This window comes from Macaca thibetana, chromosome 4 (assembly GCF_024542745.1).
Source record: "Macaca thibetana thibetana isolate TM-01 chromosome 4, ASM2454274v1, whole genome shotgun sequence".
Lineage (NCBI taxonomy): Eukaryota > Metazoa > Chordata > Mammalia > Primates > Cercopithecidae > Macaca > Macaca thibetana.
In genome coordinates, this window is record NC_065581.1 from 140056579 (window position 1) to 140084416 (window position 27838).

Sequence of the window (27838 nt, forward strand, 5' to 3'; positions counted from 1 at the left end):
GACTGTATTCCTTCCTTCTTGAAATATTTTTGTACATGGCTTCCAAGACACAACTATCCTACCTACTAATCCTCTTCCTACCTCACTGGCTGCTCCAGCTTGATCTCCCAAAGTCTAAATGTTGGGGTTCAGGCCTTGGGTGTCTTTTCTCCTTCATTCACACCCTCTTGCCAGGTTACCTCATCCAGTTTCATGGTTTTACATTGTCAACTGAAGAATAATGAGGTTCATAAATTTAGAAAGGAGAGCTTTATTTTTCACAAAGAAAAATAAAACTGAGTGTCCAGGATGTGCTAAGCAAGGTGTCTGCCACTGATGGAGCAATGCCCAAGCAGCGGACACCAAGGCCAGGAAGGGGAAGGCTGGACAGAAGGGTCTGAGAAAATCGTGAGAAAATGGAGGAGGGAGAGGAGGAGTAAGAACAGGAGGAGGAGGAAGAGGAGGGGGAGAAAGGATGAGGGGCAGGAGGAAGAGGGAGAGGAGACAGCGGAAGTGGGGGAGGAAGAAGAGGGATGAGGAGGAGGGAGTTGGAAGGGGAAGAGGAAGGGGGCAGAAGTCAGAAGAAGAGGGGGAGGAGAAAGAGGAAGAAGAGTAAGAGGAGGTGGAAGACAGACAAGGGGAGGAGGAGGAGGGCGGGGAGGAGCTTCGCCGCGGCCTGCTCCGCCCAGCCAGGTTCCGTGGCCACATGGCTTCGGTCTCCTCTGCGACCTTCTTGGGCCACGGGGCTCGGTCCCTACTGCAGTTCCTGCGGCTGGTGGGGCAGCTCAAGGTGAGCGGGCGCCAGGCCCGGAGGCTGCGGCCGAGCGGGCGGGACTGTGGGGCGGCGGAGCTTCCGGCTCCCCGCTGGGCCCGCGGCCTTTCCCCTTCCTGCGCTGGGTCCGCCGCGCCGAATTCGGGAAAGGCCCCAGTCCAGGGGATGTGGCCGCGCCTCGCGGACTGTGGACAGAGGAAGAAGCCGGAGGGGCAGCCGGGCCAGCTGGGACGGCGCGCAGTCTGAGCCTAGAGCTCGGGGCCGCGGGGGCCGCGAGCTCCGCCCTGCAGCGGTGCCAGTTCCCAGAGAGCAGCCGGCCTCGCCCTTCCTGCACTGAGCTTTTCCGGGGCTCAAGACCCCAGAACCACGTGCGTGTGTGTGTGTGTGTGTGTGTGTTTGTAGGGTGGGGCTGCTTCTGAGCACGGGTGGAAAGAATAGAATCTGTCGGCTCTGCAGATTTTAAGTGGAGCGCTTTACCTCTGCCTCACAGTTACTTCCAGAAACAAGACTTTTCTCAAGGCCACCCCCCAAACAGGATTTAATGTCATACACATGAGTTTCATCATGTGCGTCTTCCCCGTCTCTCTCCCAAGTTCAAAGTAAATTATCTGTTTCATGCCACTCTGACTACTAGTTATAACATTCCTTAGCGATGTAGAATTCTGAGGAAGAAATGCAGTTTCACAAGATGAGGTTATGATGTGAATAAAAGGAAGAGTCCCGGCACGTGGTAGCATCAAGCAATTAGAAGTGCCCTTATCCCTTGTGCCTCAGAATTTGAAAGCCTATCACTCGTTCACGTTCAGAGCCTTCAATACAGTGTTTTCTGCTTGTGTAGGATTATTTGAAGGCAAAAAGCCACAATTCTTGTAGTTAGTAAAAATGCAGTTTTTGGTTTTTGTTTTTGTTTTTGTTTTTTAAAGAACTTGCATATGTTCCGTCATTATACATCAGTAACAGAGTAATCTGACGAATGGACTTTGTGACTTATCTCTCTCTGTCTTCTCCCCCTTTCATTCTCTGAGCTCTCAAGTTCATTTGATTCCAGATGTCTATCATTTTAGCTAGTTTAGCAAAACATTTTGTAATAGGTTCTGAAACTATGACCCGGTTTCTGTGTGTTATATCCTGGACATCTCTTGAAGAGCATAGCAGATAGTTAGTATTTGGTTTTTAAAACTTTTTTCTTCTTCATATTTATCAGAGAGTCCCACGGACTGGCTGGGTATACAGAAATGTCCAAAGGCCGGAGAGCGTGTCAGATCACATGTACCGGATGGCAGTTATGGCTATGGTGATCAAAGATGACCGTCTTAACAAAGACCGGTAAGCTGAGCTGGACTTTGATGCTCGTGAGGGATTCTGGTCTATGGGTGTGCACCCGTTTTTACCACTGAGACCCGTGTCAAATCCTTGTAGGTTAGTTTATAGGTCAAGAAAAATTATTTGAAGCAAACCATGCATATTTAGGATGTGGGTTGTGTTGCCTCCGTTGTTGTAAACTGCAATCTGAGTTTTATGTTGGCAAGTGATAGAGCCTGTCTAGGGTATCAGAGGAGACTTAAGTGTGATATTGGGGCCTTGAAGGCGAGTGTGTTATGTCTAAAATTCTAGCATTGTATTAGTATACCGTGTGCTCTTTTCTAGTGCCTTTTATGGATAGTAGCATACATTCATGAGGCTCTTTTTGGAGTTGTATGTGCAAGACAGCTGAGAAAGAGGTATCCTCTCCCCCTTCATTCAATTGACAAGTGTTAAAATGCTTTTTGAGCACAGAACAAAAGTAAGTTTACTAGCATATAAGAGAGTAAATAAATCCCAAGTGACTTACACAGGCCCAAAATAACTTCTATAAGAAGTGAAATATAAGTTATAGTTGAAAATGTTAAGTATTGTAAGAGTAGGGGAGATCACCTGTTCTTGGTTGATCTTTATGGAGGAGGTGCAATCTGAGTTGAGCTCTAGAGGGTTAACATAGGCAGAGAGGTAGGAGAAGGCACTGCATGCAAAGAGAAGGGCAGATAAACCAAAGCCCTGAATGTAGGAAAGTAAAGGAGTATTTTGCAAATGAGAAATAAATCAACTTGACTGCAGCAAAGGGTTCACTGGGGAAGCCTGAGTAGTCCTCTGTTACTCAGCAGATGGTATGGAGCTGAGGAGGTTTTTGGCAAATAGTACAAAGTGAAAGTGAAGTCCAATAGAGATGCAATTTGGAGTAGTCTGGGATTTGAACTGGACCAGAAAGAGAGTAGACGCAGGGAAATCTCAAAGGACACTGTTGGGCCTTGTATTGCCTCGGTAGTATGGGAGGCTAAAACATACTGGCCCGATTGGGCATTTATCTCATTACTTGACTTCCTGTTTTGATGACGATTATCACAACTACTATTCCTTAACCACTAATAATCATAACCACTTATTGAATGATTCATATGTGTCAGGAACATGAAAGTTGTTAAATGTAATTTTTTTTTTTTGAGACAGAGTCTCACTGTTGCCCAGGCTGGAGTGCAGTGGTGCAATGTCAGCCCACTGCAACCTCCGCCTCCCAGATTCAAACAATTCTCCTGCCTCAGCCTCCTGAGTAGCTGGGATTACAGGTGTATGCTACCACACCTGGCTAATTTTTGTATTTTTAGTACAGATGGGGTTTCACCATATTGCTAGGCTGGTCTCAAACTCCTGACCTCAGGTGATCCTCCTGCCTTGGCCTCTCAAAGTGCTGGTATTACAGGTATCAGCCACCACACCCGGCCTATTTATCAGCCTTTTAAAGTGAGATTTCAGAGACAAACCATTTAAGAAAAAAAATTCATGCTAACAATTTCCCCTCCACTCACATGTATTTTATTGAATATGAACTAACAGTTTTGATCAGAACTGTTGTAGGCTGGCAGAATGTAACTACTTTAGAAAATACTACATTAAAATACTCTGTTAAGGTGGAGAAAAAAATATATTTTATGCAATTTTGGAAGAGTATAGAGAAGGAACTTGTAGTGAATATAATTCTGTGTAATTATTCAACATTTCTTGCCTGATCAGATGTGTACGCCTAGCCCTCGTTCATGATATGGCAGAATGCATCGTTGGGGACATAGCACCAGCAGATAACATCCCCAAGGAAGAAAAACATAGGCGAGAAGAGGTCAGTGTTGACTGTTGACTCTGCAAAAAACCACCAGAAAAACCTGTTGCTGAAGCAAAGCTAAGTTTATGAGACCTGTTGCGGTTAGGGAGAATACTGCCTTGATAGTCTTAGTAGTGTCTTAGGAAGGGGAAGGTCAGGGGAGGATAATTTTAGAGATTCAGGGCCTGGGCTGGAGAGTGTTAAGATGGATCTGACAAGTTAGGCAACTAGCTGGGATTGCACAGTTTAGGACATAATAGATTTAGATTAGTAAACATATGAAGGAAGGTCGTAATGAGTTTTGAAGAGTAAACTGTTAGTGTTGACTCTGTTTTAGGGGTTTACAGCCTTATCTTCCAGAAGCAGGGATTTTCTGGAGTAAGCAGCAGATTGGATTTTGCTTGTTGTGTTAATCTGTTCTTTTGTAGCTTTTATAAAGAAATACCTGAGGCCAGGTAATTTTTATTTTATTTTATTTGTGTTAATTTCAACTTTTATTTTAGATACAGGATATATGTGTAGATTTGTTACATGGGAATATTGTGTGATGCTGAGGTTTGGAGTACACATCCTGTCACCCTGATAGTAAGCCAACAGGTAGTTTTTTTAACCCCCCTCTCCCTCCACCCTCTAGTAGTCCACAGTATCTGTTGTTCCCTTGATTATGTGTATGTGTGCTTAATACTTAGCTTCCACTTACAAGTGAGAACATCCAGTATTTGATTTTCTGTTCCTGTGTTAATTTACTTAAGATTATGACCTCCAGCTCCATCCACAGTGCTGCAAAGGACACGATTTCATTCTTTTTCATGGCTACATAGTATTCCATGGTGTATATGTACCACATTTTCTTTAACCAGTCTACCAGTGATGGGCACCTAGGTTGATTCCATGTCTTTGCTGTTGTTAATAGTGCAACAGTAAAGGTATGAGTACATGTGTCTTTTTGGTAGACTGATTATTTTCTTTTGGGTATATACTCAGTAATGGGATTGATGGATTGAATAGTAGCTGTAAGTTCTTTGAGAAATCTCTACACTGCTTTCCATACTGGCTGGACTAATTTACATTCATACCAACAGTGTACAATCATTCCCTTTTCCCCACAGCCTCACTAGCTGTGGAGAAAAAAAAGTCTTTTTTTGACTTTTTAATAGTAGAGTAATTTATAAAGAAAAGAGGTTTAACTTGCTCACAGTTCTGCAGGTTGTACAGGAGGCATAGCACAGGCATCTGCTCCTGTTGAGGGCCTCAGGAAGCTTCTAATCATGATGGGAGGCAAAGGGGGAGCGGGTGCATCACATGGCAAGAGCGAGAGCAAGAGAGAGAGGGTGGGGAGGTGTCACACTCTTTGAAACAACCACATCTCATTTGAACTAATTGATCAAGAACTCACTCATTATGAAGGGGATGGCGTTAAACCATTCATGAGGGATCCATCCCCATGATCCAATACCTCCTTCTAGGCCCCACCTCTAACACTGGAGGTCACATTTCAGCATGAGATTTGGAGGGGACAAACATCCAAACCCTATCACTTGTCTCATCCTTAACACAATAAGAGGGGTTTATGTCTGCTCCCAGCTTTGTTTAACACAGGGACAGAAAATTGTGTTGGTTTCAGTTCTCCCTAATATGTAGCTGTAGATAGTATAACTTTCATTAGAATAGTAGAAATAGCTGGAATTTAAATGAGGTTGTAGGAAATTCTCCATGCTAACTAAGTTCTTTGGAGAGAAGTTCTATAAATCACAAATCGAATCATTATTATAATTATTATTTAGTAAATTTTAAGTTACTCCTTTAACTTAGGGGTTGAAGGTAAAGAAAAATCAAATATTTGTATTAGAAAGAAATGAATAACATCAATAATGTATTAAATTACCATCAATTTGGACTCTAAACCCAGAGCCCAGGGCAAACGAGGAAGATGTGTTTGAAGCAGAAGTTGGAAAATGAAGGAAGCCTTTTTTGAATGCTGAATGGTTGGTTTTCAATTCAAGAGTTATTGCTAGCTACTTTTTTTGGAGGCCTAAGAGATTGGTCCTAAACTGCTGAGTAGTAGGAGTCTTTAGTGAGATGGTTTAACAGGGCAAGTAGGCTTAAATGTCTATTCTCAGAGCTGGGGAGACTGGGGCTTGTGGGGAAAGGAAAGAGAGATCAGACTGTTACTGTGTCTATGTAGAAAAGGAAGACATAAGAAACTCCATTTTGATCTGTATTTTGAATACACCTATAGACTAACAGGGGCTCAGTAGCCAGCAGGATTTTTGCCCTCCAAAGGTAAGAAGGGCCACAAGGAATGAGGGTCCCAGTTTAAGAGTTCCAACCTACCCAAAAGTATAGGCACAAGGGGAATCGTATAAGGAATGTGTTCATCCTGCCAAAGTTTAGGTCCAAGATACAGGCTGACCAAGACAGGAAAAAGGGAGGAGTCTAAGGAAATGTTTCTCTATATGAATCTGCACTGCTATGAATAAAGAACTGTTCTGTTGACTGGCCGAATTAATATAAAAAGAAACCAATTAGTTCGAGATTCTGAGTTGCAGAAAGGAATTGGTACCTGAAGCAGAGGATGGTGAGTAATGAAGTATAACACAGGGAAAGGAAGGGAAAAAATTCCTCAATTGTACAGCTCATTGCAGGATAGTTTTATTCAAGGGTAAGTCTGGACATTGTGGATGAGAAATCATATTCTAAAGTACCAGTGAGTCATCGAAGTCCTTAAAGTGAAGAGAAGGCAAGGAGAAATGGGGCCCAGAAAAAAAAGACAGACTTCCCTCTGGAAGCACACAGTGAATTTGAGATTCACTCCACAGAGGAGCAAGTCAAAACCTTCTGGAGAAGAACCAGTCAGTGTGAACCATCTCCAACAACTGGAAATGAGGAAGATCTACGACTGTTCCTACCAGAGCTGAGTCCTGGCTGGTGACACCCCATGGACAGGCACAGAGGGGACCTGAGCAATCAGAGAGGGTACTGCTGCCTTCCAGGATGCTATTTCCTGGCTTTGATGAAAAACCTTTCCAGCCTCATTAAACCTCCTGACTGCTGCCCACTCCTGCTGATTCACAGGGGAATCAATGTCATAAGCAGAAGGCAATGGGGAAACATCTTAAAGAATCACAGGGTCTTGGACAAGAAACCAAAGGTTTGGAGAGCACTGATGTTCTATTGCCTCTTCCTGCTGCTAGTCAGGATTTGGGAAGAGAGAAGAAAATGAGGGAGGTGAACAATTCTTTATGCAGATGGTGTTTATGAACAAGATTTGGATGTCTGAACCATGCATTAAGATAATTAAATGAGGATTTCTTGGCTCCTGGTGGAATCTGCCTAATGAGAACCAGGAAACCTCATTTGCCCTTGCTGGCTAGATCATTGAGCCTCTGAACTGAAGTAGGAGGGAGAAAAAATACAGTGGTCCCTCAGTATGTATGGAGTATTGGTTCCAGGACCCCCATAGATAACCAAATCTGCAGATGCTCAAGATAAAATGGTGTCATATTTGTATATTACCTGCACATATCCTCCCATATACTTTGTCATCTCTGTTTTACTTATGATACCTAATACAATGCAAATGCTATGTAAATAGTTGGTAACACTGTATTGTTTTTTATTTGTATCTTTTTTTTCTTTTTTTTTTTTAAATCTATGGTTGGTTGAATCCATTAATGCAAAACCCGCAGATATGGAGGACCAACTGTACTTGATAAACCTGGAGGGCTGATTGTTTTGGAGAAAAGTGGGTATGAAGATGAAAGGGAGAATGAGGGCATAGAAGAAGCAAATTTAGAAAGGGGGCCAAAAGCAATACTTGTAGTCTGGCCTCATTCCTAAACATATTAACATACACTTGATATTATAATGCAAGTTGATAAATGATGTCTGATAAGGATCACCGTGATCTAGTGAGGTGGAACTTGAAGCTGGAATACAGCAGTGGCAGGTCATATTCCTTTGCAAAGGGAAAACCTTATTGAAACAGAAGGCAGAGTCGTGGTATGCATGTGTCTGGGAGGGTTAAAGTTGCTAAAGAACTGGGAGATTACAGCGAGAATGGAACTTTATTATAGAGTGAGCATGACAAGAAGGAGAAAATGAAAAACATAGCAAACATGTATAGAGTGCTTATTATGTGCCAGATTTATAAAGTGCTTAGTATTGGCACATAATAAGCACTTTATGTGTATTAACTGCTTAATCCTTATGATCCTCTTAGGTAGGTACCATTATTTGACCCCATTGTGTAGATGAGAAACCTGAAGGACAAAGAGGTCAAATGACTTGCTCAGGGTTCCACAATTAGTATTAATAAATGGCGAGCCGGGTTTGAAACCCAGTCTGGATCTGGTCTTCAGTTGACTGCTACACTTTTCAGCCTCATCAGTGTCTGAATGATGAATAATACCTTCCAGATACTTGTCACAAAACTGACACAAAATATTTGCCGAAAGCTTCATTCAGCTCAGCGCTTTAGGCAGATTTTTGACATATTTTGCTAACAGAGGAAGAGGCTAGGGAAGCTGTCACTCTAAATCTATGTCTGAACAACAAGGTGAAACTCAGTATAGAAGTGGAAGTGGCAGGGCTCATCGCTTGCCAGGAAGGGAAAAGACTGGCATACTTAGCTGTGTGCCCTGGACCTGAGCCATGTTGATTTCAGAGGGTTCAATTAAAAAGGTGGGCTTGATTCTGGTATATGCTGCCAAACAAAGAATATTAACTCTCTACAAGGTTGCAAAAATGCAGTTCTGATTGTGTGATAACAAATACCAATCAGCCTAGATTCAGAAAATCATAGTTCAGTTTCAGGAAGAGAGCAACAACATAGTTGCTGTTTTGTTTTTTAAAGAATATGGTGATTTTAAACAACAAGAAGCCTATTAATAACTTAGTAATTGGACATCATCACCAAAAAGCCAAATCAGTCTTACACTGCTCTTAAAGGAATATAGTATCTACCATGAGGAAGGTGATGATTCCATTTTCTTCCACCTTGGTCAGATCATACATAAATCACTGTATGCAGTTCTGGGTGTGTCGTTTTAAAGAGAATAAAATAGCCTCTTGTCAGAGCAGGACTTTCATATTTGCATTCTAAAGTTGAGATTTTCATATACCTGTATGTACATATGATTTAGTTCTTTCTTTTCAACTGGAAGTAGTTGGCAAACTTGTGTTTCTGGAATTATGTAGAGAAAAGCAATCTATAAAGACACAGTTGATTTGTGAAAATATAAAGTATTTTCTCAAGTATTCTTGGCTGAAATTTATGAAAAAGAAACAAGGAAGAATGCATGTACAACATAACACTAAATTTCTTCATACTAAGGGTAGTGTGATGCTACCACTCTATAACTCAATAAGCCATTCAAGATGGTGATGTTATTTATAAGAGGGGATTGTTGACATTGGCAAATGTGGTTTGCTCTGGAAGTGGTTGTATTCTGTAACATTTTTTTCTCCCAGTAATAAATAAATATACACACAAATGTCCAATTTTGTTTTCATTGCTTTCCTGCAACTCACTATTTTATTTTATGTAAGACCTTTATATTGCCAAAAATGGTTTTTATAGCCATATTCCATTCAAAGAGCCTAGCCTCTGTGGTTAGAAGGACTGAGCCTGATTAAAAGGTATGGAATGAAGGTGGTGAAGGAATTTGAAGCCATTTGAGAATACTCGAGTAATTCAGAAATAAAGGAAGGATACTAGAGGAACTCATAAATAAAGGAGGAGAGTGGAGGATAAGGGTAGCTCCTGAAATCTTTGGGACTACAAAGTACAGAAAGCCTAGAAGTACAGGACAACCTCTACTCTCTTATTTCGTCTATGCTTTTCATTAGGTTTTGGCTAACTCTCACGCTTCTCCTTGTGGTGGGGAATATGGCTTCTCTCCTAGCCTCTGCTTGACAAATGCAAATGGCCCCTGAGTGGCCTGGTTTGAATTATAAGGTTATCTCTTGGACCAGTCACTGTGGCCACAGATAGTCCAGCCCAGTGGGGTCACTGTCCACCTGTTTGACATTGTGTTTGTGGGTGAGAGAGGAAAGCAGGAGGGATGGGTTAGGTGTGGTAGAAGAACTACAGGGAAAATTTTCAGCTTGATGTAAGAAAGTAATTTCTGCCAGTACTGCCGAAAGCCATGGGGCAGCCTCTTGAGGTACTAGGCTTCCTCCCACTGCATACATTTTTGGAAAGAGAATAGAAGTGTTCCATGATGCTATTGAAGGGTTCAGATACTACATGGATGGTTTAGCTAATTGCTGTTTAATATCCCTTTTCAGCCTGTGAGTCTGTGAGCCTACAAAATTCTATCATGTAACTTCATTTATGTTAATGGCAATAATTGCTCATTTGTGTTGTACTTTACATCTTGCAATAAAAACATATTAACAATAGAAAATGAATATACAAAAAATCTCTTTGAGCTTCGTAATTCAGTACTCCTTTCCCATTCTCCCCACTCAGGTTTGTTTTGAACTCTCATATGCTTATGATTGAAATGTATGTGGGTATGTTGTGATTTATCCACAGATGTAAAATCCTTGGAACACCTCTGATATTTTTGTAATTGTCTCATGACCTCTTCATTGTCCTTTTCTGTGTCTGTTGTGTTGTAGACCACAAAATAGGTGCTAAGCAAAGCCCATATGAAGATTACACTTATTTTTTTAAGGTATACAACTGCCTGCCTTCCTTACAAGCTATAAATATTGTCCAATATAGGCCAGTTTATTCTGCTGCCCCTGTGGGAGTTGTTTGTAAGAATCCGAACCCATTCGTCTTTTGCAGAGTAGTTGTTAACTTTGATAAATGTCAATATAATTAAAGTAATGGTTTGATATTTCAGGAAGCTATGAAGCAGATAACCCAACTACTACCAGAGGACCTCAGAAAGGAGCTCTGTGAACTTTGGGAAGTAAGTATATATAATGCATTACTGTTTTTAATTTCTAACTGAATTTATATGGCTCCCTGATGCTGTAGTTGACTTAGATGATCTTAACAAGGGGTCTCTAACTTATTACTGTCTGGTTTGTGTCTGTTTGTCACTTCCCAGCTGCTGCAGAAATTTCTCCTGATGGATAGAAATTTTGTATCTCTCTAAGTTCCCCATTTCCCTCGCCACCCCAACTCCTGGCACTTGACTCACAGCCTTGGATTTCTTGCTGCTTTGCCCACACCCACCCATTTTTGGTCCTTGAAGAGAACATGGACTTGGGGATAGTTCAGAGCTGGGATTGAATCCCACCTCTCCACTTTGAAGTTCTGTGACCTCGGCACGTTTCCCTCGCTGAGTCTGTTGCTCATCTGTAAGACCCTGGAGGGTTGTTAGGGTTGGATGAGGTCAAGGTAAAGTGCCACAGAGATGCGTGGTATGGAACAGGGCTCTACCAGTGCTCACTCCCTTCCCAGTGCTGCTGACAGTGAAGGGAGGTTGGGCTGGAAGGAAAGGGCAGGTTCAGCTCTTTTTTCCCATTGCTTCCCTCTTCTGCTGTTGTCTTTCATTTGTGAAGGGGAAAAAAAAAATTCCCATTTCCAATTACAGTTTCTGTCTTCCAGCCAGTCCACACTGGCCCTTCCTTGCTTGAGCCCTAAGCCTCCTCTTATTTGTGAATAGCCTTCCCTCCCACTCTTACTTTTCACATTTTCTTCAAAGTCCATATTCATCCTCCTGTCTTAGAGCTTGATCTTCCACCTTCCCTTTCTACACTCAGGCCCCTTCCACTTTGCCTCTGCCAAAACTGGCAGAATTTCCTGTCTTACTGCCTCATGTGTTGGGGTCAGGTCGTCCCTTGTCTTAGGAGTGAGAGAGGAAGTGCCCAGGGTTGAAACCCTGTACAACTCCCTCTCCTAGAAATGCCGTGTAATGCTCAGATTCTGTATGGCACTGCCATTTTCTGTGGTTCGGGTTGATGATGGGATGAAATAGCCATTGTAAGGCATTCAGGTGTGATACAGAGACCAGAGCCTTGCAGCCAGAGACCTGAGTTTGAATTCCAACTCCTATTTACACACGCATGTGTGAGTTACTTGACTCTATTTAACCTCATTTTCTCCGCTAGAAAATGAGAGTCATACAGGTTCCCACACCCTTATCCCCAGTCATGAAATTTGAAAAGCTCAGAGAAACAGTTTTTAGGAAATTTGACCTGACCCGAACTCATTAGACAGCAAATCTTACCTGAACCAACGTGAGGCTATTTAGAGTCCTCATCCATCTCTCTTGGCATGAAAATTAGTATTCTTTGATGCAGAAATCTTCATCCAGCAACTGAGTGCTGTCCCAGACCTCATTAGAGGCGTGACTTAGTATATACCGCATGTACCATATTATTTTTCAAAAAAAGAAAATGCTGAAATCTGAAAGCTCTAGCCCCAGGGTTTAAGATGAGAGATTGTAGGCCTTCAATACCTATCTCATTGAATAATCATGAAAATTAAACCTGGCAAAGTATGTGTGGTATGTAACTTGGAACCTGGCTCAGATGGTACCTGTTACTACTAGGTATAGCAGGGTTTCTTTAGAAAAGTGTGCCTCATCTCAAAGTATATACTTTCAAATGAACTTTCAGAACATTCCTTATATGTTGGGAAATAATGGAGTGGAGTTAGGTTGCATCTCATACATAAAAGAAAAAACAATAGCACCTCATGTATTGTCGCCTAAGGGGGAAACACTCTTGTATTAATAATTTGAAAAACTTCTACAATAATTTGTACCTTTGTGCCTAATTATTGTAAACATGGTAGCAGTTATCTATCAAAATATTTTCTTAGCTATCAACAACTGGTGAAAAACTACTGCAAAATTTACTGTAGTGTCTTCCAAAGATAAATGCTACAAAAGCTATTTAGAACGGCTTTGAATTTGAATAAATATAAAACACAGAGAATTAAAACACTTGATAACCCCTAAACAGGTAACAATTTTACTATCTTATAAATGTCATTGGTTGAATTAATGAAGCCTGATAAAGATTTCTCTCCAAAAACAAAAGGAGGATTCTTCCTTGCCTTTTTGTAGCTTTTGGTTATCGCAGTCCTTGTCTCGCAGACACATCACTGCAGTCTCTTCCCTGTAGTTACGTGGTATTGGCCCTATGTCAGAACCCATGTCCAAATTTCCCTCTATTGAATAAGGGTCCACTCTCATCCAGTAAGACCACATCTTAACTTGATCACTTCTATCGAGACCCTGTTTCCAAATAAGGTCACATTCACAGGTCACTTTTATAGGCTGTAGGTGTACATACACGTTTCAACATAGTATTCAACACAGTACAAGTTTCTGTAATAATTTATGCATTTGATACTTCATGTCTGTTGTTAGTACATAAGCTTCAGACTTCCAAGGTTCAAATAGTGACTCCCCTGTTTACTAGCTGTGAGATCTTGAGCAATTTACTTAATCTCTATGCCTTAATTTCCTCGTCTGTAAAATGAGGATATAATTGGCAATATATGAGGCAATAATTATAAGGTTATAGGAATTAAAGTAATTAATATACATAAAGCAATGAGGATACTGCCTGGCACATAGTAAGCTCTATTTTTCTCTGTCTCCAGTCCCTGTATCAAGGTTTTTGGTTTAAGAAAGTAGGGTCATTCTGTACCCATTGAGCTTAGAATAGCATGTAACTAACATAGAAAATGACAGTTGATTGGTTTTAGAAATGCTAATTATAACTATTTATCACTTTAAAATGTTTCTCAGCCCAGAGGATCACATCTATTTGCAGCCATTAAACATCCTTGATGATAATTTATCTTTTATCATAGAAGGTGAAATCACATTTCACCAAGCCAAGAAAAAACATTTTTTTTTCTGAAAGTATCACAGAAAGATGTCTACTGAACCACCTGCATTTTGCCTTAAAGAAATGTCCTTTTCAGCCCCAAGGCATGAGGGGAGCCTCTCCTGCATGTGAAATGCCTAGCACTCCCCACCGTCCTTGGATTGTTTCTAACCCCAAGTTTTCTCTCTACATTGTCAGAAGTTCAGTCAATTGTAGATACAGTTAAGTTAACAAGTACCCTTTTAAAAATGTCTCCCCCCAATTCATTCTTCAAAGTACAAGTGGGGTTGATGTAGAGCAGCATGAGGACCCCAGGACCCTGGAGGGAGAGTTGCTAGGAGGTTGGAGAGGGGAAGATGCAAAAGATAAACTTTCAAGAGATCAGCACTTCACTCAGGGCCAACATTTTCCCCAGGAAGGAGAAGGAAATGTTAATCTCACTGTTTTCCTTTCCTCTGCCTATTTAGTCCTCCATTTTCAGGACCTAGAATTTGAATCTCCAGCCTGCTTGGACTCCTTGCCCCTCTGTTTCTTCGAAACCCCAATCTGAGTCATTTGGTCACATGTCCTCTCCTGTCCTACCAGAAGGCTACGAAACACTGATTCAGAGTCTCTGTGCCTGGGGACTGGGGTCACAGCTGCCCTGGCCACCAGGCTCTGCAGAGCCTCAGGGCTGCTAGCACCCCATCAGTGGGCCTCAGGTCACCTCCCTGCTCCTCTCTCTGCCTCCCCTGTCTCTGCCCCACATCAGCTGTTCAGCCCTCTCTTCAAGCATCTACCTTGCCACTTCTCCCCTGATTTTATAGCAAGTATTCTTGCCCCTTCCTTCTTTAAGAACATAGACGCTGTCAGATAGGAAGTTTTCCAGCTTTTTAGAAGACTTGCGAATATGTTCACACAACCCTGTTTCGGAATAATTTTCCCTGAATGCCACATTTCCCTACTTCTCTTCACAACTAAACAGGGGAGGAGTTGCCTGCACTTCCCGCTTCTGCTTCCTCACGGCCACCATGCTGTGACTGACAGGCCCACCAGGCGCTGCTCTCGCTAAGGTCACAGCAACCCCGCTCTGCCTGTGTGCTGCCTGACACTGTGGCAGCCTGAGGTGTTGCCACTCCCCTGCTGAAAGCCTCATCCCTCAGGTCGTGAGATTGTCCTCTCCTGGTTTTCTCTGTGCCTTTCTTTTTTCAAATGTTCCCCTCCTTCAACCTACATCTTCAGAACCTGTGTCTTCCTCTTGGGGCCATGTCCTTAGCCTTCTTTTCTCTCCACACCCCTCCTGTGCCTCAGCAATCATGTGCTGATTGCTCCATAGATTCTACTGAAAAACCTTCCTCCTAAACCCCAGACACGTAAATCCAGCAGCCTCCCGAACAGCTCCACCTAATCATCCACAGGAACCTCAACTCAACAGCTTCACGCCTGTACGTGTTCTCTTCTGCCATTTATATTATTTTTAAAGCCTTTTATCGAGAAATAAAAAACTCAAAACCATGCAAAAGCCCAAGAGTAGCATAATGAATTATTAGAAAGATAACTTTCTTCTAACTCTACAACTCAGGTAAAGATTTAGAACTTTTTCATTCACCACAGAAGCCCTTCCCTGTGCCATGATCCAAACACCCTCCCCACCCAAATTAACCACTACCCTGATTTTCACAGATATCCTAGAATGTCTTTAAGGTTTAATCACTTAACTCTTCATTTCTAGATATTTTAGTTTAATCATGCTCACTTTTTTTTAAAGCTTAATGTCTTTTAAATTTCCTTTAATCTACAGTCTCCCCCTGCATTTCTTTCTTTTTCTTATAATTTACCTGTTGAATCCAGACCATTTGGCCTATAGAGTTTCCCATAGTTTCCCAGTTGCACACTTGTGGTGCAGGTCGTGTTCCTCTGTTCTCTTATTTTATACAGATTGGCAGCTGGATCCACAGACTGGATCAGACTCAGGTTGGAACCTTTTGGCAAAACTAGGGGGGCATATTGGATTCTTTTGGTCATGCACTACATAATGACTAGTTTTTCTTCATGCTTACATTCCTTAATACTTCGGGGCTTCAGAATGGTAATATTCTAATATTTTATTTTTGTTTTTATTTATTAGCTGAAATACTTTTGTGCTTCACTCTCATCTACTCTGATTACAGTTCATATAGGAAATAATGCTTCTTCGATAGCAGAAATGTCAGGGCGTTCCAGCTTCATCTTGAGCATATTCCACCCTGACCTCCTGTTTTGCTTTTTGTTTGTTTATTTTAAAATAGCAAATGGTATTTCAAGACCACATAATGAACATTATGGATGGTCATTGTACATATAATACCTTGTGAGTTCATACTGATGTTTTCAATTCAACTTCAGTACTACAGAGGTTTTACTTAACCACTTCTCTATTATGGTACATATCCTTTTTTCCACAACAAGAATTCTGGCTATATAGTACAGAGAGGATGCTAGCATTAGAATGTTTTATACATACTCATTTGCTTTATCCTTCTTTACACATGAACCAGTCTCAGAATGACAGTTGTATATACCACCATCATTAATTCTGATTACTGAAAACAATTTTTAAAATGGTTTTGCCTATACTATCCCTGAGTCACCCTATTTTTTTAAATAGTTGTACTATATCTACATTGTTAAAACATTTCACTATTACACACTATAACCTTTTCCTTTTTAACTGCATTTAGTTTTACTTCTACAGGTAACCATATAGTTATGTTCAGCACCAGTCCTTATGTCAATTTCTCAACAGTTTTGGTTTTCTGAGACTCGTTGCCTAGTAGATTCCTCATGAAAGGCTCACAGAACAGTATTCCTTCTTCTTGCATGTTATTAATAGTTTCTCTGTGTTCTTTATACTTGAAAGTCAGTTTCACTGCATGTAAAATCTTTGCTCCCAGTTTCTTTTCTTGAATATCTTAAATCAGATTATTTATATCAAAGTAGAAGTAACAGATTGAAGATTTAAGGTCCCGGGATCCTTATACTGCTCTACATCAAGCCTCACCTGTACTTTGAGGGACAGATGGGGAGAGACATTTTTAAAAGGGTACTTGTTAAGGCAACTGTATCTCCAGTTGACTGAACTTCTGACAATATGGAGAAGCTGTCGAAGTCTGATCATAATTTTATTTTCCTTAAATGCCAGATACTCTTTTTACATAGGTGTCCAAAGGATTTTTTTTCTTTTAAGTCTGGTAATTTTATTAGAATGTATCTTCATGTTGCTCATTCTGGGTTAATATCCTTAGGTATTTAGCATGCATTTTCAATATATACTTTGAAATTTTTTATAAAAAATTTAATTTTAAGGGTTTCTTGAGGTATAGTTTTCCTTTTGCTTTGCTTTTCTTTTTTCTGGGACTCTTCTGTATCTGTATGTTGGTTCTTCTTTGCCTGTCTTCACTATTTGTCACCTTATTTCAAACCCTTTATATCATCTTCATTTCTGTTCAACTTTTAAACTTATCCTCCTTTTCCATTTCTATTTCTCTTAAGGCATTATTTATCATATTTAATTACCCTTGTGTTTCTTATTGCTTAGTTTCTAAAACAACCTTTTATCTTACATTTCACTGTTTTTATGTTGTTCTTCTATGTCTTATATCATTTTCTTTTTTTTTTTTTTTAATACTTCAAGTTCTGGGATACATGTGGAGAACGTGCAGGTTTGTTACCTAGGTATACATGTGGCATGGTGGTTTCCTGCACCCACCAACCCGTCATCTACATTAGGTATTTCTCCTAATGCTATCACTCCCCTTGCCCCCAACCCGCTGGCAGGCCCCAGTGTGTGATGTTCCCCTACCTGTGCTGATATGTTCTTATTGTTCCATTCCCACTTACGAGTGAGAACATATGGTGGTTGGTTTTCTGTTCCTGTGTTAATTTGCTGAGAATGATGGTTTCCAGCTTCATCCACGTCCCTGCGAAGGATATGAACTCATTCTTTTTTATGCCTTCATAGTATTCCATGGTGTATGTGTACCACATTGTCTTTTTCCAGTCTAACATTGATGGGCATTAGGGTTGGTTCCAAGTCTTTGCTATTGTGACTAGTGCCCCATTAAATGTATGTGTGCATGTGTCTTTATAGCAGCATGATTTATAATCCTTTGGGTATATTCCCAGTAATGGGATGGCTGGGTCAAATGGTATTTCTACTTCTAGATCCTTGAGAATTCGCCACATTGTCTTCCACAATGGTTGAACTAATTTACACTCCCACCAACAGTGTAGAAGCATTCCTATTTCTCCACATCCTCTCCAGCATCTGTTGTTTCCTGACTTTTAATGATTGCCATTCTAACTGGCATGATATGGTATCTCATTGTGGTTTTGATTTGCATCTCTCTAATGACCAGGGATGATGAGCTTTTTTTCATATGTTAGTTGGCCACATAAATGTCTTCTTTTGAAAAGTGTCTGTTCATATCCTTTGCCCACTTTTTGATGGGGTTGTTTGTGTTTTTCTTGTAAATTTGTTCAAGTTCCGGGTGGATTCTGGATATTAGCCCTTTGTCAGATGGATAGATTGCAGAAATTTTCTCCCATTCTGTAGGCTGCCTGTTTACTCTGATGATGGTTTCTTTTGCTGTGCAGAAGCTCTTTAGTTTAATTAGATCCCATTTGTCAATTTTGGCTTTTGTTGCCATTGCTTTTGGTGCTTTAGTCATGAAGTCTTTGCCCATGCTTATGTCCTGAATGGTGTTGCCTAGGTTTTCTTCTAGGGTTTTTATGGTTTTAGGCCTTATGTTGAAATCTTTAATCCATCTTGAGTTAATTTTTGTATAAGGTGAAAGGAAGGGGTCCAGTTTCAGTTTTCTGCATATGACTAGCCATTTTCCCATTTATTAAATATGGAATCCTTTCTGCATTGCTTGTTTTTGTCAGGTTTGTCAAAGATCAGATGGTTGTAGGTGTGTGTCTTGTTATTTCTGAGACCTCTGTTCTGTTCCATTGGTCTAAATGTCTGTTTTGGTACCAGTACCATGCTGTTTTGGTTACTGTAGCCTTATAGTATAGTTTGAAGTCAGGTAGCATGATGCCTCCAGCTTTGTTCTTTTTGCTTGAGATTGTCTTGGCTATATGAGCTCTTTTTTGGTTCCATATGAAAGTAGTTTTTTTCTAATTCTGTGAAGAAAGTCAATGATCGCTTAATGGGAGTAGCATTGAATATATAAATTACTTTGGCCAGTATAGCCATTTTCACGATATTGATTCTTCCTATCCATGAGCATGGAATGTTTTTCCATTTGTTTGTGTCCTCTCTTATTTCCTTGAGCAGTGGTTTGTAGTTCTTCTTGAAGTGGTCCTTCACATCCCTTGTAAGTTGTATTCCTAGGTATTTTATTCTCTTTCTAGCAATTGTGAATGAGAATTTGCTCATGTTTTGGCTCTCTGTTTGTCTATAATTAATTGGTGTATAGGAATGCTTGTGATTTTTGCACATTGATTTTGTATCCTGAGACTTTGCTAAAGTTGCTTATCACCTTAAAAGTTTTGGGGCTGAGATGATGGGGTTTTCTAAATAGACAATCATGTCATCTCCAAACAGAGGTAATTTGACTTCCTCTCTTCCTATTTGAATACCCTTTATTTCTTTCTCTTGCCTGATTGCCCTGGCCAGAACTTCTAATACTATGTTGAATAGGAGTGGTGAGAGAGGGCATCCTTATCTTGTGCCAGTTTTCAAAGGGAATTCTTCCAGCTTTCGCCCATTCAGTATAATATTGGCTGTGGGTTTGTCATAAATAGCTCTTGTTATTTTGAGATATGTTCCATCGATACCTAGTTTATTGGGAGTTTTTAGCATGAAGGGGTGTTGAATTTTATCAAAGACCTTTTCTGTATCTGCTGAGATAATCATGTGATTTTTGTCATTGGTTCTGTTTATGTGATGGATTATGTTTATTGATTTGCATACGTTGAACCAGCCTTGCATCCCAAAGATGAAGCCTATATTTAGGATAGTTAGCTGTTCTTGTTGCATTCATCCCTTTACCATTATGTAATGCCCTTCTTTGTCTTTTTTTATATTTGTTGGCTTAAATTCTGTTTTATCAGAGACTAGGATTGCAACCCCTGCTTTTTTTTCTTTCCATTTGCTTGGTAAATCTTCCTCCATCCCTTTATTTTGAGCCTATGTGTGTCTTTGCACGTGAGATGGGTCTCCTGAATATAGCACACCAATGGGTCTTGACTCTTTATCCAATGTGCCAGTCTGTGCCTTTTAATTGGGGCATTTAGCACATTTACATTTAAGGTTGTTATTGTTATGTGTGAATTTGATCATGTCATTATGATGCTAGCTGGTTATTTTGCCCACTAGTTGATGCAGTTTCTTCATAGTGTCGATGGTCTTTGCATTTTGGTTTGTTTTTGCAGTGGCTGGTACTGGTTTTCCCTTTGCATATTTAGTGCTTCCTTCAGGAACTCTTGCAAGGCAGGCCTGGTGGTGACAGAATCCCTCAGCATTTGCTTCTATGTAAAGGATTTTATTTCTCCTTCACTTATGAAGCTTAGTTTGACTGGATATGCAACTATGGGTTGAAAATTCTTCTTTTCTTTTTCCTTTTTTTTTTTTTTTTTTTTTTGAGATGGAATCTTGCTCTTATCAGCCTGGGCTGGAGTGCAATGGCACAATCTCGGCTCACTGCAATCTCTGCCTCCCGGGTTCCAACAATTCTCCTGCCTCAGCCTCCCGAGTAACTGAGATTACAGGTGCTCACCACCCCGCCTGGCTAATTTTTGTATTTTTAATAGAGATGGGGTTTCACCATGTTGGCCAGGCTCATCTTGAACTGCTGACCTCAGATGATCTGCCTCCCAAAATGCTGGGATTACAGGCATAAGCCACTGTGCCTGGCCCTTTTTTTTAAAGAATGTTGAGTATTGGCCCCGACTCTCTTCTGACTTGTAGGATTTCTGCAGAGGATCTGCTGTTAGTCTGATGGGCTTCCCTTTGTGGCTAACCCGACCTTTCTCTCTGGCTGCCCTTAACATTTTTTCCTTCATTTCAACTTTGGTGAATCTGACAATTATGTGTCTTGGGGTTGCTTTTCTTGAGGAGTATTGTTGTGGTGTTCTCTGTATTTCCTGAATTTGAATGTTGGCCTGTCTGGCTTGGTTGGGGAAGTTCTCCTGGATAATATCTTGAAGTGTGTTTTCCAACTTGGTTCCATTCTCCTCGTCACTTTCAGGTACACCAATCAAACATTTGGTCTTTTCACATAGTCCCATATTTCTCGGAGGATTTGTTCATTCTTTTTCATTCTTTTTTCTCTAATCTTGTCTTCATGCTTTATTTCATTAAATTGATCTTCAAACTCTGATATGGTTGCTTCCCCTTGATTGATTTGGCTGTTGATACTTGTGTATGCTTCACAAAGTTCTCATGCTGTGTTTTTCAACTCCATCAGATCATTTATGCTCTTTTCTAAGCTGTTTATTCTAGTTAGCAATTCCTGTAACTTTTTGTCAAGGTTCTTAGCTTCCTTGCATTGGATTAGAACATGCTTCTTTAGCTCGGAGGAGTTTGTTGTTACCCACCTTCTGAATCCTACTTCTGTCAATTTGTCAAACTCATTCTCCCTCCAATTTTGTTCCCTTGCTGGTGAGGAATTGTGATCCTTTGTAGGAGAAGGGGCATTCTGATTTTTTTGAATTTTCTGCCTTTTTGTGCTGTTTTTTCCTCGTCTTTATGGATTTATCTACCTTTGGTCTTTGCTGTTGGTTGGAGTTTGGATGGAGTTTTTTGTGGTTGTCCTTTCTGTTGATGTTGATGCTACTCCTTTCTGTTTGTTAGTTTTCCTTCTAACAGGCCCCTCTTCTGCAGGTCTGCTGGAGTTTGCTGAGAGTCCACTCCAGACCCTGTTTGCCTGGGTATCACCAGCAGAGGCTGCAGAACAGCAAAGATTGCTGCCTGTTCCTTCCTCTGGAAGCTTCGTCCCAGAGGGGCACCCCCTAGATGCCAGCTGGAGCTCTCCTGTATATGGTGTCTGTCGACCCCTGCTGGGAGGTATCTCCCAGTCAGGAAGCACGGAGGTCAGGGACCCACTTGAGGAGAGAGTCTTTCCGTTAGCAGAGCTTGAGACTGTGCTAGGAGATCCACTACTGCCTTCAGAGCCAGCAGGCAGGAACACTGAAGTCTGTTGAAGCTGCACCCACAGCCGCCCCTTCCCCCACGTGCTCTGTCCCAAGGAGATGGGAGTTTTATCTATAAGCCCCTGACTAGGGCTGTGGCCTTTCTTTCAGAGGCCCTGCCCAGAGAGGAGGAATTTGGGAGGTACTCTTGCTACAGCGGGTTTGCAGCGCTATGGTGGACTCCACCCAGTTACAACTTCCAGCAGCTTTGTTTACACTCAAGCCTCAGTAATGGTGGATGCCCCTACCCGCACCAAGCTCGAGCGTCCCACATTGACTTCACGCCGCTGTGCTGGCAGCGAGAATTTCAAGCCAGTGGATCTTAGCTTGCTGGCCTCTGTGGAGGTGGGATGCACTGTGCAAGACCACTTGGCTCCCTGACTTCAGCCCCCTTTATAGGGGAGTGAGCAGTTGTGTCTCGCTGGCATTCCAGGTACCACTGGGGTATGGAAAAAAAAACTCCTGCAGCTCGCTCACTGTCTGCCCAAACAGCTGCCCAGATTTGTGCTTGAAACCCAGGGCCCTTGTAGTGTAGGTACCTGCGGGAATCTCCTGGTCTGTGGGTTGCAAAGACTGTGGGAAAAGCATAGTATCTGGGCCAGAATGCACCATTCCTCACAGCACAGCCCCTCACAGCTTCCCTTGGCTAGGGGAGGGAGTTCCCTGACTCCTTGCATTTCCTGGGAGAGGTGAAGCCTCATCCTGCTTCGCCTCGCCCTCCATGGGCTGTACCCACTGTCTAACCAGTCCCAATGAGATGAGCTGGGTACCCTAGTTGGAAATGCAGAACATCACCCACCTTCTGCTTTGGTCTTGCTGGGAGCTGCAGACCAGAGCTATTCCTATTCGGCCATCTTGCCCGGGGAATCTCGTCTTGTATCATTTTCTTAATGTCTTTTATCTGTTTCTGAAATACAGATTCGAGTTCTCTTTTAAAAATGTAGTATCTTTTTTTTTTTTTTTGAGACGGAGTCTCGCTCTGTCGCCCAGGCTGGAGTGCAGTGGCCGGATTTCAGCTCACTGCAAGCTCTGCCTCCCGGGTTTACGCCATTCTCCTGCCTCAGCCTCCCGAGTAGCTGGGACTACAGGCGCCCACCACCTCGCCCGGCTAGTTTTTTGTATTTTTTTTTAGTAGAGAAGGGGTTTCACCGTGTTAGCCAGGATGGTCTCAATCTCCTGACCTCGTGATCCACCGGTCTCGGCCTCCCAAAGTGCTGGGATTACAGGCTTGAGCCACCGCGCCCGGCCAAATGTAGTATCTTTTTGATATGTCTTTTTGACACAAATTGGCTGTGAGATGTTATTTTGCTGCTTATTCTTTTTATCTTATGGGATAGCTATATAGGATATGACCTTTCTGCCTTTCTGTTGCTTATTTTGATTGGCAGTTAGTTTTACTGAACTTTGAAGGGAAATTTGGTTCAGGTTGCTCTTTTTCTTTGTTTTTTCATTTTTATTTATTTTTAAATTGACAAAAATTGTTTATATTTATGGTTCACAGCATGATATTTTGAAATATATAAATATGGAATGGCTAATCAAGCTAATTAACATATGCATTACCTCACATACTATATTTTGTGGTGAGAACAAGTTGCATTTTTAACTTCAGAGCTGCTTCTGCTTTTGTTGTTGTTGTTGTGTTTTTTTAAATGTAGCATTAAAAAAAATGTGGTGGCTTGCTTTTAGAGATGTTCTCCTGGCTTTGTTCCCCTTCCCCTTTTTTATCTGGGTCTTTTTTTCATCAGTGTTATTTGTATCCCACTCAATTTTGATTTTCTTCCCAGCAGTTTCTCCTCATGTGGGCCCTCTCCTGGAAAGGAGCCCCAGCAGGTCAGATTGGAAAATTCACTAGGGCTGGGCTGTCTTTGATGTAAGCTCCTTGCGCTCATCCACTATTGGAGTGGGCAAGATCCCTCCCAGTGTCAACTACTGTTCTTAAAATGTGAGGTTTCTAGAGAAAACCCTTTGGCCCTTTTGAGATTCTCCTATTCTCAGGTCCATCAGACACTAATCCTCTTACTCCCATGCTGATGTCATGCAGGGCTTATGGCTGGAGGTGGTTGTCTCTACTTGCATATATTTGGACTTGATTGGAATGTCATGTCCCCCAGTTTTTGATTGGGTTTTGCTATTTCTTTGCTGTGTCAGTTTTTGTCTGTTTCTTCTCTTTTGCTGACCCTTTTATCATGAACCTAGTTACTCAAACCAGAAACTAGGCAGTCATTTTCAGTTTTCCTTCTCGTTTACTTTTATATTTTAGTTCACTTCTTTATCCTTAATATTTCTTAAATCCTACCACTTCTTTCCATTTTCACTGTTACTATCTTACACCAGATTCCTATAACATCTCTGCTAGTGCTACAGTCTTAGAATCTGATCTCTCTGTTTCCAATCTAGATATTATCCACCTGTAGTTAGTGACCTTTCTGAAATGCAAATCTGAACCCAACTCTTCCTGACATTAAGAGCTACTTGCAATAATTTCTCCAAATGCCAATCTTTTTTCTCACCCCTAGAGTTCTGTCTGTAGTATTATATTGTGTGCTTTGCCTTTTTATTGAAGAATGCCTATATCATTATTTTTTGAGAGAAAATTTCAATAATTTATATTTCTTTTAAAAGAAATCTGTAAGTTCACAAGAACTTGTTATAAGATGTATTGTATTTCCTAATGGTCTTTAAATATTTTTCTCACTTTCAACTTTCAACAGAAAAAAATAAATTCTAGACTGCTATGCCTGGAGTATTCCATTTCCTTTTGTGAAATCATGAACTTGAATTTATTAAACATAAACATATAACTGTGAATGTGAATAAACAAATAAAATGAAATTATTTTTAAGTGCCTTTGAGATAAAGCAAAGTGTGTTTGGTTCCATATTTAAATGATTCCCCTGTACAGTTCTCAGCTTTATCAAATCCAAGTAGCTGCCTTTATAAGAATAAGCATGTAATAAAAACTAAGAAACTTTTAAGTGATTCATATCACATCACCCTGCCAAGAAACCATGACAGGTTTATTATCTGAACACATCTGGGGTAGAATTACAAACAAGAACTTGGCAGGGAAACCATTTGGGAGCACTTTGGTCTTAATAGAAGAATGAATCTATATAGTATTAATTGGGACTTGCAGTTGGGTGGCAAGCATCATTCTATAAGAAGCAGACCTCCTGGAGCTTCTTGTTCGAAGTCTGCACTGCAGAGGGAGGGACCAGTGGGAAGAGAAAGGTAAAAAAACTGCTCCCACCCGCCACATTCACCACCCTCCCGCTGCAACACATGCACACACCAGTGCATGTAAACCTCAGATCTTGGCTGTGTCCTCAATAGTCTTAACCCAGAGAAACTTAATTAAATCTACCCTATGTGGAAAGTAAGCAGAGAGATTCCCAGGTGAAGTGGTAACCAAAAGTAAATGATAAAGCTAGAAATTCACTTACAAATGACAAGGAAACCTGACATGAAATGGAGAGGGAAATACAAGTTTGAGAGGCATAAGATGAAACATCAGCTTGAAGTTAAAAATATCTAAACTACTTAGGTAGATTAAAGAATAATGATCTGAAAATGAAGACAGGTATTAAACAGGAAGAAAAGATCTTGGAAGTACGTAAGATGAATATATGAGACTTCCACGGATTCTGGTAGAATACTTAGAATGGAGAGCACATCTTTCTTGTATAGAGTCCTGGTGTTAGGCTGTGAAATTACAGGAGAAGCGTCTCTGAAGGATTTCTAAACAGTAGAGAAATGGGGCCGATACAGAATGTACTTGTAGCTGTCACTCTGATTTCTGGTGCCAGAGTCAGAATTTTCCCGGGATACCCTATTATGCAGTGCTAATCATGCTGCTTTAATTGTCCCTTTACTTAGGAGTACGAGACCCAATCTAGTGCAGAAGCCAAATTTGTGAAGCAGCTAGACCAATGTGAGATGATTCTTCAAGCATCTGAATATGAAGACCTTGAACACAAACCTGGAAGTCTGCAAGACTTCTATGATTCCACAGCAGGTACTCAACACCATTTTCAACAAGAGTCCGTTTTAGTTTGGCTTACTCGGTGTAGTGACCAATGTTAACATTAGGGAAACCCACTGTTAGTACCCTTATCTGACCCTTTCACGTGGAGCATCTAAAAAGAAAGGGAAGGAAACATTCGGGTAAGAGGTTGAGGATAGGAAATAAATGGAATAGAGTTTAATGTGGAATGAACAGTAAGCAACAACAGACACAGGCAAGAACAGACTGTGAGAGAAGAGATGTTGGGGTGAACAGTCCCCCATGCTAGCTGTCATGGACCTACGATAGCTTAGAGCTTGGTTGCTACCAAAGCAGAAATCTGGGGAGGTCTGAGGAGCAGGGATGACAGTACAGATCAGCCAATTGAAGTGTAGAGGTGTTTACAAGAGAGACACCAGCATCCTTGTTTACATCCTGAGCCGGCCTAGCCCCTCTGATCTTCCTCCTTGTCTTTTCACATATAGGTGCTTCATTCTCCTTACTTAATTGCAGGTTTGGGATGGGCAGAGATTGTCGTCAGCTTTCTGAGCTCTCACACCTGAGTTTTCCCATAGTTCCTGGTAGAGGCACTCAGGAGCCTGGTGAAGTTTCTCCTAGCTCTGCCTAATTGATGATTCCTTGCCTGAGTCTCATCCTTATTCTCAGTTGCACCTGGGGTGACAGAGCGTAAATGCCAAGTGGTCCCCTTCGGCCCCTTCCCAGGACCTGCAATCTCCTTCTGCTTTGGAGTGAAGCATGGGTCAGATCACAGACTAGAGCCCCCAGTGAACCCTGGGATCAAGCTGGGGAAATGAATGTACTCTCTTGTCAATATGGGAATGTATTTTTTGCTGTTCTTTTGCTTTGCAGGAAAATTCAATCACCCTGAGATAGTCCAGCTTGTTTCTGAACTTGAGGCAGAAAGAAACGCTAACATAGCTGCAGCTGCCAGTGAGCCACACTCCTGAGACACTCTCTAAATTGCTGCACTCCTGTAAAAAACATTATTTTTCCATTTCATTGTATTATGTTTTGCCATTGTTGGTCTGTTGATTTCCCTAGATGTGAGTCTGTTTGTTTTCAGTTGTCTGGACTTCAGCAAGAAATGTGATATAACTTGGGCACTAAAGCCACAGAACAGGAAGCGGTTATGAAAGTGCCATGGATGAAGACTTGAGGGGGCAGTGCCTGTTTATGAACTAAATAAATAAATATTAAACACCTAAAACTTTGGAGTATTTATTGGAGATTTAAAATCATCTTATTCTGACTTAATTACCAATATCCCCGAAGGCCAGATTCATTGAACAACAGAAAATTTCATTATGATTGCTTTTAAGAACAGATTCTTCAGCTGATTCAGTGATAAGAATCCAGAAAAGAAAATGTACTAGTAATGTATTCTCTCTCCGGATGAAATTGCTGCCTTATTCAGATTCACTCTCTTGAGCCAGATTTTGAATTTCACTGCAGACTGCTTCAGACTCCTAATCATAGGCTTGTAAACCTACTAATAAATAGGCTCTTCCCCTCTTCCCAGTACTTTTTGTCATTTAGAGATACAAACTTGGGCATATAAAAATGCAACTTGTATTCCTCTGTATATTTCTCCCTGACTTATAAATCTTGAGACTTTGATTGTAAGAGCATGTATCATCAGATGAGAAATATAAATAGGAACTGGGGTCATTGAGCCTTAGGTAGGGAATATATCAACCCAATTTCTTCCTCTCTTCTCCCTTTTATAGGACAAATAATCTACCTCATCTGCTCTTACATTGAATAGTGCAAAAAGGAATACGATTTCCACAAACCTGCCACATATTTTGCGTGGAGCAATGATGCTTGTCCCTTTAATTCAAATGTCACTTTCCATTTGAAGGCCTTTGAGGCTGGCATGCTGAAAATTCTAGGCAGCGTTTCTTTGGAAACTCTTTGCAGTATCCATGGATACCCAATCTGCAGGAAGCAAGGTGCATGATCTTTT

At 41.1% G+C, this 27838-nt stretch overlaps 1 protein-coding gene across 1 annotated transcript; it reads left to right on the plus strand.

Annotated features, from left to right (window-relative positions):
• Positions 1-494: 494 nt before the first annotated feature.
• Positions 495-27079, plus strand: HDDC2 (HD domain containing 2). The gene is made up of 6 exons (XM_050788730.1): positions 495-769; positions 1956-2077; positions 3797-3899; positions 10739-10807; positions 25725-25863; positions 26722-27079. The coding sequence occupies exons 1-6, from the start codon at positions 686-688 to the stop codon at positions 26817-26819; spliced, it is 615 nt and encodes a 204-aa protein (XP_050644687.1). The 5' UTR covers positions 495-685; the 3' UTR covers positions 26820-27079.
• The last annotated feature ends 759 nt before the right edge of the window (positions 27080-27838 follow it).

Bases quoted from the DNA above. Each gene is read 5' to 3' on its own strand.
- HDDC2 (XM_050788730.1), top strand. From the start codon at position 686: ATGGCTTCGGTCTCCTCTGCGACCTTCTTGGGCCACGGGGCTCGGTCC. The intron at 770-1,955 runs GTGAGCGGGCGC...CATATTTATCAG, and splicing joins GGCTGGTGGGGCAGCTCAAG to AGAGTCCCACGGACTGGCTG. The intron at 2,078-3,796 runs GTAAGCTGAGCT...TTGCCTGATCAG, and splicing joins GACCGTCTTAACAAAGACCG to ATGTGTACGCCTAGCCCTCG.